Source organism: Haemorhous mexicanus, chromosome 22 (genome assembly GCF_027477595.1).
Source record: "Haemorhous mexicanus isolate bHaeMex1 chromosome 22, bHaeMex1.pri, whole genome shotgun sequence".
Classification (NCBI taxonomy): Eukaryota; Metazoa; Chordata; class Aves; order Passeriformes; family Fringillidae; genus Haemorhous; species Haemorhous mexicanus.
The window spans coordinates 5483537-5498850 of NC_082362.1; the positions used below are offsets into that span (position 1 = coordinate 5483537).

General features: G+C 50.7%; 1 protein-coding gene across 2 annotated transcripts in view; it reads right to left on the reverse strand.

Annotated features, from left to right (window-relative positions):
* Window positions 1-15314, reverse strand: part of DTX2 (deltex E3 ubiquitin ligase 2) — a 34547-nt gene that overhangs the window by 18549 nt on the left and 684 nt on the right. For both annotated transcript variants that reach the window (XM_059866139.1, XM_059866138.1), the window contains exons 2-3: window positions 10788-11171; window positions 5864-6449 (exon numbers count right to left, since the gene is read on the reverse strand). In XM_059866139.1, the coding sequence (XP_059722122.1) occupies window positions 5864-6449; window positions 10788-11094 (893 nt within the window). In that variant the 5' untranslated portion in view covers window positions 11095-11171. The remainder of the gene's footprint in view (window positions 1-5863; window positions 6450-10787; window positions 11172-15314) is intronic.

Genomic DNA, 15314 nt, shown 5'->3' on the forward strand with positions numbered 1-15314 from the left:
TGGGGGCCACAAAAAGCTGGGAGGGGACACAGCTGGGACATCTGACCCCAAGTGACCCAAGGAATATTCCAGACCACAGGATGCCATGATCAGTAGCAAAACCAGGGGGAAAACTGAGTGGGGGGCGCTGCTTGGGAATGGCTGGGCATTGGTCAGTGGGTGTGTGCAGCTGCTTGGTGCATCACTTGTTTTGTATGTTTCAACTATCATCATCAGTATTATTTTCCTTCCATTCTCTGTCTTGTTAAACTGTCTTTAACCCACAATTTTTACGTTTTTTTTCTTCCAGTTGTCTCCCCCATTCCTCTGAGGGAGGATGGAGTGAGTTGAGGTGCTGTGTGGTGATTAAATGTCTGCTGGGTTAAACCACAATAGAAGTGAGAAGAGCCCTTGAGATCTGCAGAGACAAACAGATAAGCACTTGATGCATTTGCAAGCAATCAAGTTTGGGGAGCTGTGAGTGCACTGCAGATAAATTCCCATCTGTGAGCCAGGAACCAGTCACTGGTCAGCTGCACTCCTGGTGTAAAGGCAAAGTGTGTCAGCTTTGGCTGCTGGAGGCTTTGAGCCAACTGGTGTGATAATGGAGAACCCAAACACTTCTTATTTTACTAAATACAGTCATTCAGTAGCAGCATCTCAGCTGACAGTGCTCTGGGATATGCTGACCCATCCACTCTGCACCGTGGGAGCAGGGCTGCCACGCTCCCTGAGCTCTGTTACAACTGCAGAAAGCCCAGAGGCTGATGAAATCAAGGGAAATTCACAGGGCTCTGAGGTACCACAACACTGCCTGGGCAGGTCTGCAGTCACAGTGCGTGGGAGGAAGTGCTGCTGTGCCAAAAAAAGGTGAGGAAATGCTCCTCAGAGCCTACCCTGGGTCTGAAGTGGGGGTCTGGGGGGAGGAAGGGGATGAGGTAACAAGGAAGGATATTGCTATTGTAGTGTAACGTGGATTGTACATCCAATAATGGAACAGCACAAGCTCAAGATATTCCAGCATTGCCACACCAGTGCTGGCTTCTGGGGAGAGGTCCTGCTCATTTATTGAAAACAGCTCAATTAGGAGAAAAAAAAAATGTTTTGGGTAAGGGAGATCTGAGTAGCATCAGTGCAAGAGCAAGCACTGCAGTGTGGAGAGATGAGAAGGAGCCACTGAGACACCTGCTGCTGCTGCCCACGGAGATTTCTCACCAGGCAGTGCCTTTGACTCCTGGCCAAATATTCTTGCAGGTGCTTGCAACACCTGAAAGTCAACACCTGAATTCTCTGAATGTGTTCTGGAATCAATTCCTCCTTCAATTTTGTCCTGATGTTTGCTTCAGCTCCTGCCCTCCCGCTGCTCTGTGTGCTGGATGTTCCTGAGTGTAACAGGGATCATCAGGTTGTGAATAAAAGGATGCAAAATATGACAATGTCCTTGGAGATTCAGCAAGAAGACCCTGGTAAGATTTTCTACCACTGGCTTCCAGGCAGCCTGCTACAGGAAGCAGACAGGGCAGACTGAGATTTCAGCATGACAAACCCACTCGCTTCTCCAGAATTTCAAGAATCTGCAACACCAGTGAGACAGCAAAGCACAAGTCCAGCAAGGAACTGTGTCAGCAGCTTGGAATCCAGGGCTGCTGCCACTTCAAACCCTGGGGGGCCAGGCTGGAGCCATCACCTGAGCCACACATGCACAATACCCCAACAGAAGCCTGTAGGAACTCACCCTCTCCACCTGGTATGGCTCTTTCTTCCTTCCTCTCCCCTGCACACAACCAGCAGGCCACAGATCTCTGCATCATGGCATCTTTGTAGCCCTCTGGGCAACAGCCAACACTTCTCCTCACAGAGCAGGGCAGCATCCAGCCCTGCTTCACACTAAGTGCTACCACAGCTTCTTAAGGTCCAAACCCCTTCCCAGGGCTCACTGAGTGTCAGGAGACATTAATGTCACCTGGTGGTAGCACCATGCTGGCTAAAAGGGCTGCAGGACAACTCACAGTGGGCACAGTGGAACCACCACCAGGAGAGCTCCTCACCACCCAAGGAGCTCAGGAGAATGCCTATGGAAAAAGCTGAAGGATACAAAGGTGGAGAGAAAAAAGGAAAGGCCCTGGTTAGGGTCCTTTTGATCCTATAAAGCACTGACTGTGTGTTGTTCCCCATGGGAGATTTGGGTTGCAGCACCAGAACACCCCAATTCTGTCAGCATGCTTTTCCAGCTCCCAAGACCCCCTTTACCCCTGGTTTTATACAAAATCCTGCCCCCATCAGCTGCCTGCCTTATTTGTAGGCACAACCCAGACCAGCAGCCAAAGCCTCATAAGCTCAGAGAAGCCTGCAGAGCTGCTGGAGGGATTTGCCTGGCTGGGACACTAATTAATATCCTCCAGAAGATTGCTTCCTGCAGCTTTACTCACTCATATTACAAGCAGGGCACTCCTTGCTGTGCTTCAGGAGTGCCTTACTCTGTAATTAGACAGCACAGTGCAGGGAACAGGGGAGCTCTTGCCCTAGGGAATTGATGCTTTCCCATCTGGGGTGGGAAGGATTTGCCAGGAGGTGGCTGGGATCCTGGTTAACAGTGCTGAGGTAAGGACACAGCCCTTGCCATGGCACACTCCATGTGCAGATTCCAGCACTGTCCATGACAGAGGCCAGATTCATTAACTGTGTTTAATCCACAAGAGGAAACTAATGCACCAAGAAGCAAAATAACTTGCCCACATGTATGTAATTTATCAGCAGCACAGCCAAGGATATTAGCATCTAGTTAAGCCTTGGCACTCCTCTCTGGGTTTTCCAGTGGCTTTGACCCTCTTGAGAGCAGGAGGAAATTAAAGTGCATTTGGCAGTGCTGGAGCCCCGCCTGCTCTCACACCAGCATCCGCCCTCCAGCAAGCAGGAAATACATTTAATCACCCTCAGTGGCACAGCAGCCCGGGCATGCCTGTTCTGGGGGCTACCCCTGCCTGCCTGCCTGCTAGAAATAACTGTCACAGCCACACAGGGAGTCAGGCAGCTTTCCAGGATGAACTGCACCAGGTTCTTAGCCATGCAGGGGAGAGGTGCTGCCATTTTTAGCTGTGTTTTCTAAAGAAATTGGGTGTAAACAACTGCACTGCCTTTCAATCTCTCCCAAGATTTTTTGAGCCCTTCTGCCAGTTGCAGCTCAGCCACCTCTGCAAGTTTTGAGGAGATCAACTGTTTTGTAAAAGCAAATAATGTCAGGGCTGCTTTGGAGCCAAAGCTTGTGGGGTGAACACAACACAACCTTTAGCAGACACCAGAGGATCCACTGTGGCCCAGTGCTCCCTTTCCTTGGGTCTCTGAGCACGGATCAGCACAGGAATTGAACATCACAGCTAAGACAACACAGCCAGAAACCCGTGGCAGGATAATTAATGCAGGATAATTAGCCAAAATGGTTAGACTGTAGGGAGATGTGGGGCATTGACTGCAAGGGAAGGGGCACTAACCATGTCTGAAGGGGGAAGACACAGAACCTAGTGGATAAAATAACCCAGGAATGCTCTGGGCTTAGTAATGAAATGAAACACATTGTTAGAGTTTGCTACTCAGATTTCCCCTAATTCACAGAAATTAAAGGATTTTCTGCTGGGACATGGGTTTCATGAGCCTGAGCCTGTAACTCCAGCCAGGAGCAATTACACCCACCCAGTGGCATTTCCGACTCAGCCCCAGCACAGGGCTGACAGGGAAAGGCCATCCTGAGCTGTCAGCTGGGGATGAAAAAGTCCCTTTCACACATGGCAGCCTGCTGGAAGGCAGAGATTGCCCCCCTGTGTGCACTTGTTGCTCTGGCAGGGATAAAGGAGAATTGCAAACTTATCCCAAAGGACTGAAGATCACACCCCAAGGGACAGACAGCCGGCAGCCAGGGGAGTGGGGCTCATGGTGGCTGTGGGGTGTACACAAGTCTGACAGCACTCCCACACTCCCAGGTATCCAAAGAGCTGCCATCTGCCCTGTGTAGCATAGATTGACCTGCATAATCCCTTCATATCCCCCAGAAAGGCTGGCTTGGCTGGGGATGATTGCCAGGACACCAGCCACCTCACCCCCTCCACAACACAAACAGCTGAGCTGCAAAACAGGTTCAAACAGCCCAACCTCAACTGGCCATGGGCACCTCCTGGCCATCCCTCTCTCCCAGTCAGCACTGCCTGGGCCATGGGCACAGCTCATGGTCAGGAGCCCATGGCAACCCCCTCCAAGCATCTCTGTCCCATCCTCCCTCCTTTCAGGACAGACTGTCCCCCCACTGGTAGGACACAACATACCCAGACCCCAGTCAGCTCCAGACAGACTTGTGGGGCAACTGCTGCAGCACTTGGCTCTTCCTTTCCAAACTCCCCACCCTGAGTCACTTTGCAAATCCTTTGGGGAGGGATGGGGGCTCCAGGCAGCCTGGTGGCCCCACGCATCCACCAGAAACTCCTGTGAGAAGGGGAATTTGGCAGCTTCTTCAGGAGACAGCAAGAGCCTTACTGGGGGCTTCTGCAGGCAGTGCTGAGGTCTGATTTTCAGCCCTACTCGAAGGTGACTGGAACAGAGAAGCACTGTGGATGCTTAAGGCAACACAAAAAATCACCAGGTGGAAAAAAAGCACCAAAAAAAAGACCGTGAGAAAGAAGAACAGGATGTCAGAAGTCATTTCACTCAGATGACCCTGAAGAGGGAAAGTCCTGACACGACACTAAGAAAAACATCTCAAGATTCACAGTCTTGTTTAAAACACAAATGAGATTCAAAACAAACCTCAAACCCCTGTGCCTCGTGCAATTAGCAGAATGTGCTTCCAAGATCTCTTATCTCTCTACTTGGACAGGTAAGTCAGCCCTGGCAAGTTCCCTGCAGTTCCTCAGGGGTTCAACAGCTGGATTATTCCCAGTGAAGTGAGTGTAAGGCTCTGCCACTTCCAGCCATTCACAAACAGAGGGAGCAGTCAGCCAGCCCTTGCTGGGTCACACTCGGTGCCAGCACTGCCACAGACAGGCCACACACACCTCTGCCAGCAAGGGCTTGGGCACAGGAAGAGTTAAGATCCTGAAAGTGGAATAAACAACTGTGGCTTGCCCCAGCAGCCCATGCCATGGAGAGGAGCCGGGCTGTCGGACCACAAGCCTCTGCTCTTCATTGAGCTGGCAGCAACCAAAAGGCCTGAAGAGAAGTGAGGCTCTTCCTACCCAACCAGTAAGGTGCAAACACAGCCCTCCTTTGGCTCTAGTTGACAGGAGCTGAAATCCTGGGCTGAGAGATGCACACTGGTTCCAGCACTGTCAGCCCTGTCAGAGAAGAGCCATAGTGAAAATGGATCCAGTGGCACCTCTGCTCGTTGTCACCACTTTGCCTGAAAAATAACTTGATTTTGACAGAGAGTTCATGAGGTCTCAGCCACATGCAATGAGTCCTGTAGTCCCTCCCTGAAGGGGAAGAGCTTAGAACAAGCAGAGCAGTGTTCCACTCTACTGCCTAATTTGAATTAAATGTGTTTACAAGTCCCCTTTTCCTTCACTGGGTTCCCCTCAAAGTTGTTTTTTAACCTAACTCAAAATAACACTGCTCACTATTAATTTTCTCAAGCCTTCAGAATCTCAACCTGAGAGAACTGCCATGTGGTTCAGGGAGACTGGTAGACAGGGACTATATTTCAAATGGGAAGAAAAGAGGTAGAAAGCAGAGGGGAAGTTTTTTCATCCACTGTACTGGATATACTGGCACAAACCTCTCCCTCCTAGCGACAAGACCCTTGTGAAATCCTCTGGGACAGAGAGGCTCCTGGATGCAGACCTGAGCACAGCAGCTCTCATAGACACACATATGGTATTTAAAGGTGAATTAGGATCTGTACCTGACTCCGTTAGATGCTGCCAATGCTGCACTGAGGCTCCCAGTTTGAGCCAAAACCAAGGTGTTCTGTGCATTGAGTCTTGGTGTTGACCTTGCTCCAGTCAGAGTGGGTTTGTTATAGGGAACGAAGCCGACGTTGGAAGAACTTACAGACGCTGTCCTCCCGGGAACCTGATGAGTAGTGGAAGAGTTGGGAGAGTTTGTCATGGAATGACGGTAGCGTGTGGTGATGGGGCCAGTCCCACTGTTTGGCCAGCACTGCTGGCAAGAACATCCCACCCCAGTGTGAAGGGGTGTGGTGGAGGTTGTCACCGGGTACGGGGCGTCCAAACGCCTCTGAACGCTGCGGCGGAACCTCGTGCTCTTGTTGGTCTGGACTTGAGCCACAAAGTCAACTTCGTAGTTGTAGCCCAAGGACCCGAGATCCACTCGCTGGTGGTTGGTGGCACGGGCCTGCTCCAGGAACACGCAGACGTTCATCTCGTACGGGGACCAGCCGCCCTCGTCGTTCTGCCACTCCCACACGATGCCCTGCCCAGCAGCAGAGTCCCCTGGGAAGACGTGCCTGCGGACAGCCCGCATGGTCCCTGTGTGGGAGAGGAGGGGAGATTAAACACAACCACTTAGCCGGCAGAGAACCAAGAGAGATGTTGTCCCAGGGATTTGTTTCTGCACAGATTCATGCTGACCACATTGGGGTGGCCTCTCTCATTCTCCCTCAAGAGGGGCACTAACAAGACCTTCTCTTCCCAACAGGGCTGGGTTTGCTCATGAAGCTTAGAAAAACGCAACATCCCTGAGATCCCTGTCCCTCTGCCAAATCTGATTGTGGGCTGGCAGCAGGTTCAAAAGCTGCAAGGAGGAAGGGTGGGAAAGGAGGGAAGGAGAGAGGATGCAGACGCAGACACACCCAAGCACAAAGGCACAGTGATCACATATGCCTCCCTGACGTTAAAAGGGAAAAAAAAGGAAAATGAAAAAAAAAATCAGGCTGAGGCACAGATCTGGTTAAAAAAAAAAACAACTCCCACAGCCTTGACAACAGAGTAACTATAGAGACAAGACACCATTGGGAAGTACTTTGTAGGAGCACTTAAGGGGCTGAACACCCACTTTGTTACACAAGGGTCGGGGCAATTTTGGTCTTGGGAGAGTGGGTGAGGTCCCACAAGGGGCAAGGGCAAGGACTTTGGAGAAGGGCAAACTTCTGCAGGCTCCTGACTGCTGGGAGAGAGAGCAAGACTAGAGAGGGGAAGACAATGAAGTAACTTGAAAACTGGAGAGAGCAGCTGTTCAGACAAAGGGAGAGAAATGGAAGGAGAAACACTACTCTTGCGAGGTCGCTCGACAGCGACAGCTGGAACTCGAACTCCCTGGAAGCCTGGCTTTCCAGGATGACTTCACTGCTGGGTACTTTATCCCTTACTTCAAAAAAGCAGCAGCCTAATGAGAGGGAAGGAACCACCCAACAGGACAGAAGCTCTGTAACCTTTGAAAAATGGGTTCTTGCAGCAGGGTCAAAACTGCTACTGCAGGAAAAACTCTCAGCAGCACTCTGCACAGAGAAAGAGGAGCAGGAAAAGCTGTGAGGAAAGCAAGTCTGGGGATCTAGGAAGGTGACGGTGAACAGGGGTGCAGCGAGTGGTAGCAAGAGAGGAGAAGTTCAAAGAAGAGCACCAAGAGAAAAAAAATAAAATAAAGCCTCTAAAGAGGTCATGAGAGTTATGGCACTGTGCTCCAGGACCCCAGGTGAAAACTGGCACGTTTACAGGCACCTACACCTAAAGCCTGAGGAGAATTGCCCCAGGATATCACTGGAGACTCTGTGGGGCACAAGCAATCCAGGCAAGCCTCACACCCAAAAAGCACATCCCAAAGAAGAGGGAGGACAGCCCACAGGACTCCACACTGCCAAAATCCAACTGCTGCTGCATTCAGGCTCTGCCTGCCTGCATGCTGGCATGAAGATCGTGCTGGTGTTATTGTACCCAATAGTTGTGAAAACTGTAACTGTTTCCTTATCTCAGCACTGCTGGAGCTCCAGAGCTGACACAAAGGCTAAGGCTCACTCCAAGGCAAAAATGTGCCAGACCAAGGAACACCAGGAGTTGTGTTTCTGCTCCTGGTGCTTAGCAGCACTAAGCATCCTGCTTATTGCAGAGCAGGACTCTCCAGTGACACCAGGCAACAAACAATGTCTCATCAGCACACTTAAAACACTACTAGCAGCCAGTCAAACACAGCAACCTCCCCAATAGCTCAACCATGGAGCTCAGCATTCCTGTGGCACCAGACACCTTCCTCTAGCAGAAACTATCAGCAGAACCAGGATGACCTTCCCAGCCTGGAGTTGATGTCTTAGTGGAAAAGCAGACTGAACAGCCAAAAGCAAACTCTAGCAGTGACTTCTCCTATCCAGCAAGTCCTGCCAAGATTCAGAAACACAAACAGCCTCAAAAGGTGGATAACTTCAGGAATGAACCCCTTATCAGGAGGACGAGTAGGGATGGGACTGGACTGGGAATGAGATGGTGACACATGCATTACATCTAGAAATGAGTGCAGGGAACCTGCTCCCAGAGAAAGGAGACTACTACTGGTAAGGCAAGGTGTCCAGCGGGGCACATCTCAGGAGATCAGCAAGGCTTCCCCTGCTCCATTGGCAGCTCAGAAGCTAAAAGCAGCACAAAGAGGCCTGCAGGACTTGCAAGCAACTTGTGTTTTTAACACCCTCAAACAGCAGCAGAAAGAAGATTTTTTAGGAGTCAACAATAAGACCAAGGCAATGCGCTTGGAGAACATCTCCCTTCCCCCAGGCTGGCAGGGAAACTGGCATTCCTCTCCAGGGTGGGCAAACAGCTGTGGTGAGAGGACAACTCCTGCTGCTCCCCTGCACTCACTCCCAGCTAATCTGCCTTGAGAAGCAGCTGAGGCCCACAGCTAATCCTGCCCACAAGATCCCCCCGCACAGCTGTCATTCCCTGCTGCTGGGGACGCTGCTCCCGTTAACACTGGCTTCCTGTTATTCTCCCTGGCTTCCTTTGAAGAGCCTATTTATCTGTCTAATAGCTAATGAGCAGAATACAACAGCCTATTTTTTGCACTGTTTAAAGATTTTTCATGGGGATGTTTCCTGTAGAGATTCTTTTCTCCAGCACATGACAAAGTTCAGCTGGCGCCTCACTCAGAAAGGTTCACGTTTAAGGCAGAGCCTTGCAGAGAGAAAAAGCTTTGCTTAAAACTGGGCCATGGCAAGGAGATATGAGAGCTTTTCCAACAGTCACGTTGCAGAGCACAGGTATTTGTGGAGGGAGGTTTGCAGCACTGATCAGCATCCCTTTGGATCAATGGGAATCACTGCAGGAGAGCTGTGGAACAGAATCAGCCTTTTGTTATTAACTCAAACTCAGATCTGGTGGAAAGATGAGATCATATCAGCCAACATCATTTCCAGAATTGAACTGGACTGTCCCCCAGAGAAGAACAGCTCCAAACCACCCTGCAATGGACAATATTCACTGAGTGTTTTGAGATCTTTCACAAAGGTCTAAAGAGATACAAACTCCCTAAGGACAGACAGCTGTACTTGTGGAAAAGAATGTCCCATTCACACTGTGACATGTTTCACCCACCCTGCAGGCTCTCTGCTCACCTTCACCAGACAGCTTAGGACTGCTGTCCACAGGTTGGAGCACTGGCTGAAAGGGTCAGAGGCTGGAAGGCTCCTTCACAGGTATGGCATGAAAAAACCAGGAGAGAAACAGCTGCTGGTGCCAGCTCTGGTGGTCCACACTGTACCACTCCAAGCCACAGCCTCAGCTGGCCTTCCAGATGTTTGAACAGGCCAAGCTGAGCACACCTGCCAGGGCATCTAGCTTAGAAAGCTCCTCACCTCACCCAGAACACCACTAGATAAACTCAGCCTAAGGTCACCAAGTCAGAATAAAAACACGGATGCAGCTGTGATGACCGCTCACATTTGCTCCAACCACTTCCCTTTCCTGCCGGAATTGGCTGATCATGCAGTTGATTCAAAATATTGCTCATTTACTGCTTCAACTGGCAAGAAACCAGCACATGCCCCTCTTTAAAGCTTGGGATGATGCTCAACTGTGTCCTGGAGTGATGGGAGAGACATTGACAAAGGGGAAACTGATGGATGGAAAATTTTCCAAAGCAGCCATTCATCTGGGGTGTGTAATTTGGGATCTCCCTGGATTTTCCAGGGATGAAGTGCATGCATTCCATCCTTGCCCTTTTTCTAAGCTCCAGCTGCTCAGCACATCTGGAGCAAAAAAGGGCAGGAGTCATCTCTGCAAATTCTGAGCTGCTACTCCCAGTGACCCCAGGAGATAGGAGAAAGAAAATCAGGTCTCAATTCTGCTACTGAGCCATCCTGCCCTTTCTCCCCGGGAGGAAGAGAGCCAGGCTCACCCAGCACAAGTGGAGGGAAGATTCTGCTGCAGCGTTTTGGTGTCGCGCGGGGGCCGCAGGCACTCGCAAGCAGCTTGAGCAGGGCTGCATGCCAAGGCAAAGCAGCTGGCACTCCAACTCCAGAGGGAGCAAGGGATTCAAGCAGGAGGGTTGGAATCGTAAAAAGGCCTTTTTTACGCAAGTGATCTTGAATGGATTGGGAGGGAGGGAAGTTTCCAGCTCTCAGAGCTCTGGCTCACAGGCTGGGAGCTCCAGGGGTCCTCTGATGATGATCCTGAAGAGATCATGGCTGTCTGCCTGCACCCAGCTCCACAGATTTTTCCACATCGGGCAGCAGACAGCATTAGGAGAGCAGCAGATGCTGCTCAGATGCTCACAGAGCTGCCCAGCGTGGTAGCAAACAGCAGAGCTTTGCAGGGCTCTCACACACAGAACAAGGCCCTGCTTGTCCCCAAGCACACCAGCAGAATGGGTGGGGAAGCCCCCCTTACCTGTATCCTGTCGGAATTGTGTCAAGCTTGGAATGTCGATGACATAGGGAGCCAAGGCGGGATCCGCGTGTCCCAAGGGGATGCTGCTGACCAGCCCCGACCCTGAGCGCCGGCCCTTCTGCTGAGAGGCCTGGATAACCTGCTCAATGTAGCTGCAGACATTGCCTCGGTACGGCCTCCACCTGCCAAATTCATCCTGCCATTCCCACACTGCCACCGCCGTGGAGCCGCTGCCGTGCCCCGGGGCAGAAGCGGGCGGGCCCGACGGCCCGGCTGAGCCGCCTCCCGCTCCCTGAGCTGCTGCCATGCTCCTCCCTGAGCTCCGGGCACGCCGCGGTTGGAAGTGGCAGCTGAGATGGCCTTACACCATTTTCTCCTGGGGACCTGCAGCAAGAAACAGAGAAGACAGGGAGCTGAGAATGATGTCTCAAATTGCCCCACCCCACATCCACATCACACAAGCCATCTGAGAGGGAAACAAGCTCTGGCTTTCACAGAGGATGTTCACTATGGATTTAGGAGACTCCAGAGAAGCAGACTGGCCTCAAAACCCTCTGGCTGAGGGTGAGTAAGGTATCACCACTCACTCCCTGCCAGTGCAGGCAACTTCTGCTAATTGAGGGCAAGCAGTCTTCAGGGAGACTCTGCTCCCCATGGTTTGTGGCACCAAACACCACCTGAGTCACCAGAGATCTGCACCAAACCATCCCGGAGCCACTGCTGATCTGTGTCAGACAGACCTGTAAGCCTTGGCATGAGCTCAGACAGACACTCACTAGCCAGCAGTGTGCCAAGGCAAGCTGCCATTCTGCCCCTTCCCCATGCTCAGCATGCTCCTGGCAGCATCACACTGACCACCCCAATGTGAGCTGCCAAATGCTGGCCAAACACTCATTCACAGAAATTACTGAGTTACACAAATGGTTCCCAAACTCTTCACACTGATCTCAGCTCCATTCAAGCTTCTGACCACTTTGTTTTGGCCCAGGATCAGTCCTGTGACTCCTGTGCAGCACTACTCATGCAAACAAAGCCGGAAGACAACTCTTAACGCACAGTTTGCAAATCACAGTACAAACTCTTCTTTAGTTCAGTGTGATCCCAGCAAAAAAACAGATGGGAAGGAGTACAAGAGAACCAGGAGGAACACAGGGCATAATCAGCTGCCTGTGCCGAGGGCACTGATTTAGTAGGTCCTCAAGATCTAAGCACACCTATTTGCAGCTTCTCAGGTTGGAAAACAAGGAACATCTAGAAGCCAGGGACAATCAGCACTAGAGACTCCAGCCCTTAAGAGATGATTTGAAGAACAGAGAAAGGGTAGGAGCCCAAAGACCAGACAAAGACACAAAGGACAGTGAATAAATTCCAACAAGAAGAGATCACCACTCTCAGCCCCCAAGGGATGTAAAAAGAACAGATCCAAAGGCATCACGTGATCACCGAGAGACACCAGAGGTCTGATATTTGACATTCCTTGTCTGTTGTGTCATTCCAAAGAATCCTGTCCAAACTATCTGCACACACATCTGTCCAAATGCTGGACAACCACTTGGAGATCTCCACACTGGTGCTCGTGTGTAGGTGGATTTGGCTGTGAATGAGTGAAACTCATTTTGTTTTGAAATAAATTCGCCTTCTCCCTTCTGAGGTCTCACGTCATTGATTGCTCGTTTAACTCTCAGCAGTCAGCAGGGAGCCTTGAGTTTCCTTCCCATCCAATGGAAAAGTTCAGGTCTCCCAAGAGGCAGAGCAGCAGTGGGTGGCTTCCACTGGAGGATGCCATCTGCACAGAGAATGACATCCCTGCCGGATGGGGGAAGATCCCACGCTCCGTGGAGCGTCCCATCCATCATGCCCGTGTGGCTTGATGGCTTAAAAAAGACAGAGGAGAGTGAGCACAGAACAGACACACCCACACGTCTGCATTTATAAGAGGAAGGCAACAGTTTCCCCAGGAATTCAGTGTAAATTAGTTTATGAGCTGCTCTGAGATTTTTATACAACACTCTCAGCTCAACTGCTCGTGGTGACAAACCGAGATCACCAAGATCCTGCCCTGGTCTCTGCTAATAATCTTTTCCTTGTAATCCATTCTCACCTAACACACCAAGGACAGTTATTTCACTGCTCAAAACAGCAAATTAAGACTTAAGGTATGAAATCCAACACCTGCTTCTGCCGCTTCTTTTTATGGCAGGTTTCACACCAACATTTTTCCAGCTCTAGGACCACCAGTTGTCCATGCTCAACTCAAGAGCAAAAGCCAGGCTGTGGCATTTTCTGTCCCACCCACCTGCACGAGTTGCTCTGAACCCCAAATACAGAACCAACACCGTTTTCCCCCCCAAAGTTGTTACCAAACATTCATGAGCAGCCACACGCAGAGCAGAGAGGAGGGAGGCTGTGAGGAGGGAGTCAGCTGTTCGTTTTCCTTCCTTTCTGAAACAGCAGCAGGAAATGCAAACAAGCAGACACCACAGCAGAAAAGCCACCTCCTTCCCATGCCCCCTCACACTCGCTGGGCTAACAGCTGGGTGACAACAGCCTGTCCCTCACCCCGGGGTGGCAGTGATGCTGTGAATCCTGGACCACACGTGAAGGAGCCCGGGCTGGCTGCACGTGAGTGTCGCGTGCTCCAGCATCCACTTCCCCATCGGAGTGGAAAAATATTTCCTGTGCTGGGACTGCTGCTCCAAAGGAAGAGCGAGGGGCGTATTTCAGCCTCCTGCCAGTTCTTGCTGAAAGCTGCTGGAGCCAGCAGCTGTTTGCATGGATTGGGAAGTGAGGAATGTGGGAGAGCATCAGTAAGCCAGAATTACACAAGTTCTGGAGTTATGGCAAATAACAAAGGAAAGGCCTAAAGATGCAGTTCCTGATTTCTCTTTGAGAATTTGGCAGCACACAAATAGTAAAAGTGGAGAGATTCAATGTTGGAGCTGCTTGTACAGTGTTCAGCATTACACCACAGCAGAAAGGGATTGGGGAAGAGTGAGATGTGGTTTGGGATGTGTTACACACCCCAGCTCACTTTACTCAAATCCCATGGACTAGAACACTTCACCTCAAGCTTTAAAAATAACTTGAAAAGCTGAAATTCACATCAACCCTAAAAGCTCTTATTCACCAACAGTCGTGGCTCCAGTCAGAAATCCTCTGGGCCACCCTTCCTCCAGTGAAAACAAAATCCTGGCTAATTCAAGTGCAGACTTAAATATTCCAGACAGATCCCTTCACTTTGAAAGTATTTGGTAACACTGGCTCAAAGCTTGAGTATGGATTTGTTTGGTTGGAACTTTACGCCCAGCACAACCTCTGAAACATTTGTCCACATGGCTTTAATTGGGGACTTGGACAGGAAAAAAACTGAGTGCATTTCAGATGTGTTTTCCAGCAGCTTCACTCCCTGCTCCTCAAACTCCAGCAAATGGTGGTGAGAAAGCTGGAGAACTGGAATTGAAACCTTTGAAAGCTGAGTTTAATTCTCTGTTCTACTTCCAGAAAGCAGAATTTTCTTTTGCTTTAAAGGCAGGATCTTAAAATTCATGGGTCTGAGATGATTTCTAAAAATGCCAACTCCTTTTGTTAAGTTTCTAAACTTGAATTGCCAGCGCTGATAAAAGTTATCACGAAATGCAAGCTTGTACCTGGAAAAGAAAAGGAGCCTTGGGAGCTCTTGAGCTGGGCTGAATTAAAAATAAAAACCACCAGATTGGTAAAATAGAGAGTTTTCAGCAGGTTGTTCAGAAAAGAGAGTGCCCAGGAGGGATGGTTAAGCATCACGACACCACTTTGAGAGACAGGACTGGGAGGGCACCAAAGATTCCCATGGGAAGAGATTACACAGGGATTAGGGGAGCACATAAAGCACAGGGAGGCCACAGGGCTGCAGTAAAACGTGACCCTGTGCAGGGGGCACGACTGGAGCAGCATTACAGGTGCCCAGTGTCCTCCTCCGACCCCAAACCAGGGCCCCACACCAGCTGAGCTGCACTTCTCAGCACAGCAAAACCCGATGCAACAGGGTTGGAAGCTGTTGCCAGGTAATTCACACCCAAACACACCTTTCCTTACAAAAGCACCCAGCACCGATTAGCACCAACCAAAGAGAAAGAACAGATCTCTGAAGCAGGGAAGGGTCACACTAATAACTCCAAGCACGCAGATCCATCCTGCCCTCTCCCAGCCTCTGCTGATCCTCACGGCACAAGGTGGCTGAGTTGACAGCCAAAACAACAGAAGAAATAACCTGGCTGCTCCAAGTCTGGACTGCTTCCATTCAAAACAAGCTTTTAAGCAAGTTCCCCTCGGAGGGGGAAAATAGAGACAGCAACTGAGGCGGAACAAAGCGTTTGCCTGTCAGTTAAGCCGAGGGCTGGCTTCGGGCACGGGTGAATTGAGAAACTGAGGCAGCGAGAGGAGGGCAGGTACACGCAGACACAGATCCCACCTGGACACGGGATCTCACCGCACTTTATGTCCAACCCGACCGCTCCTGGCTCCTTCTGGGCACCCAGGCGGGTTATT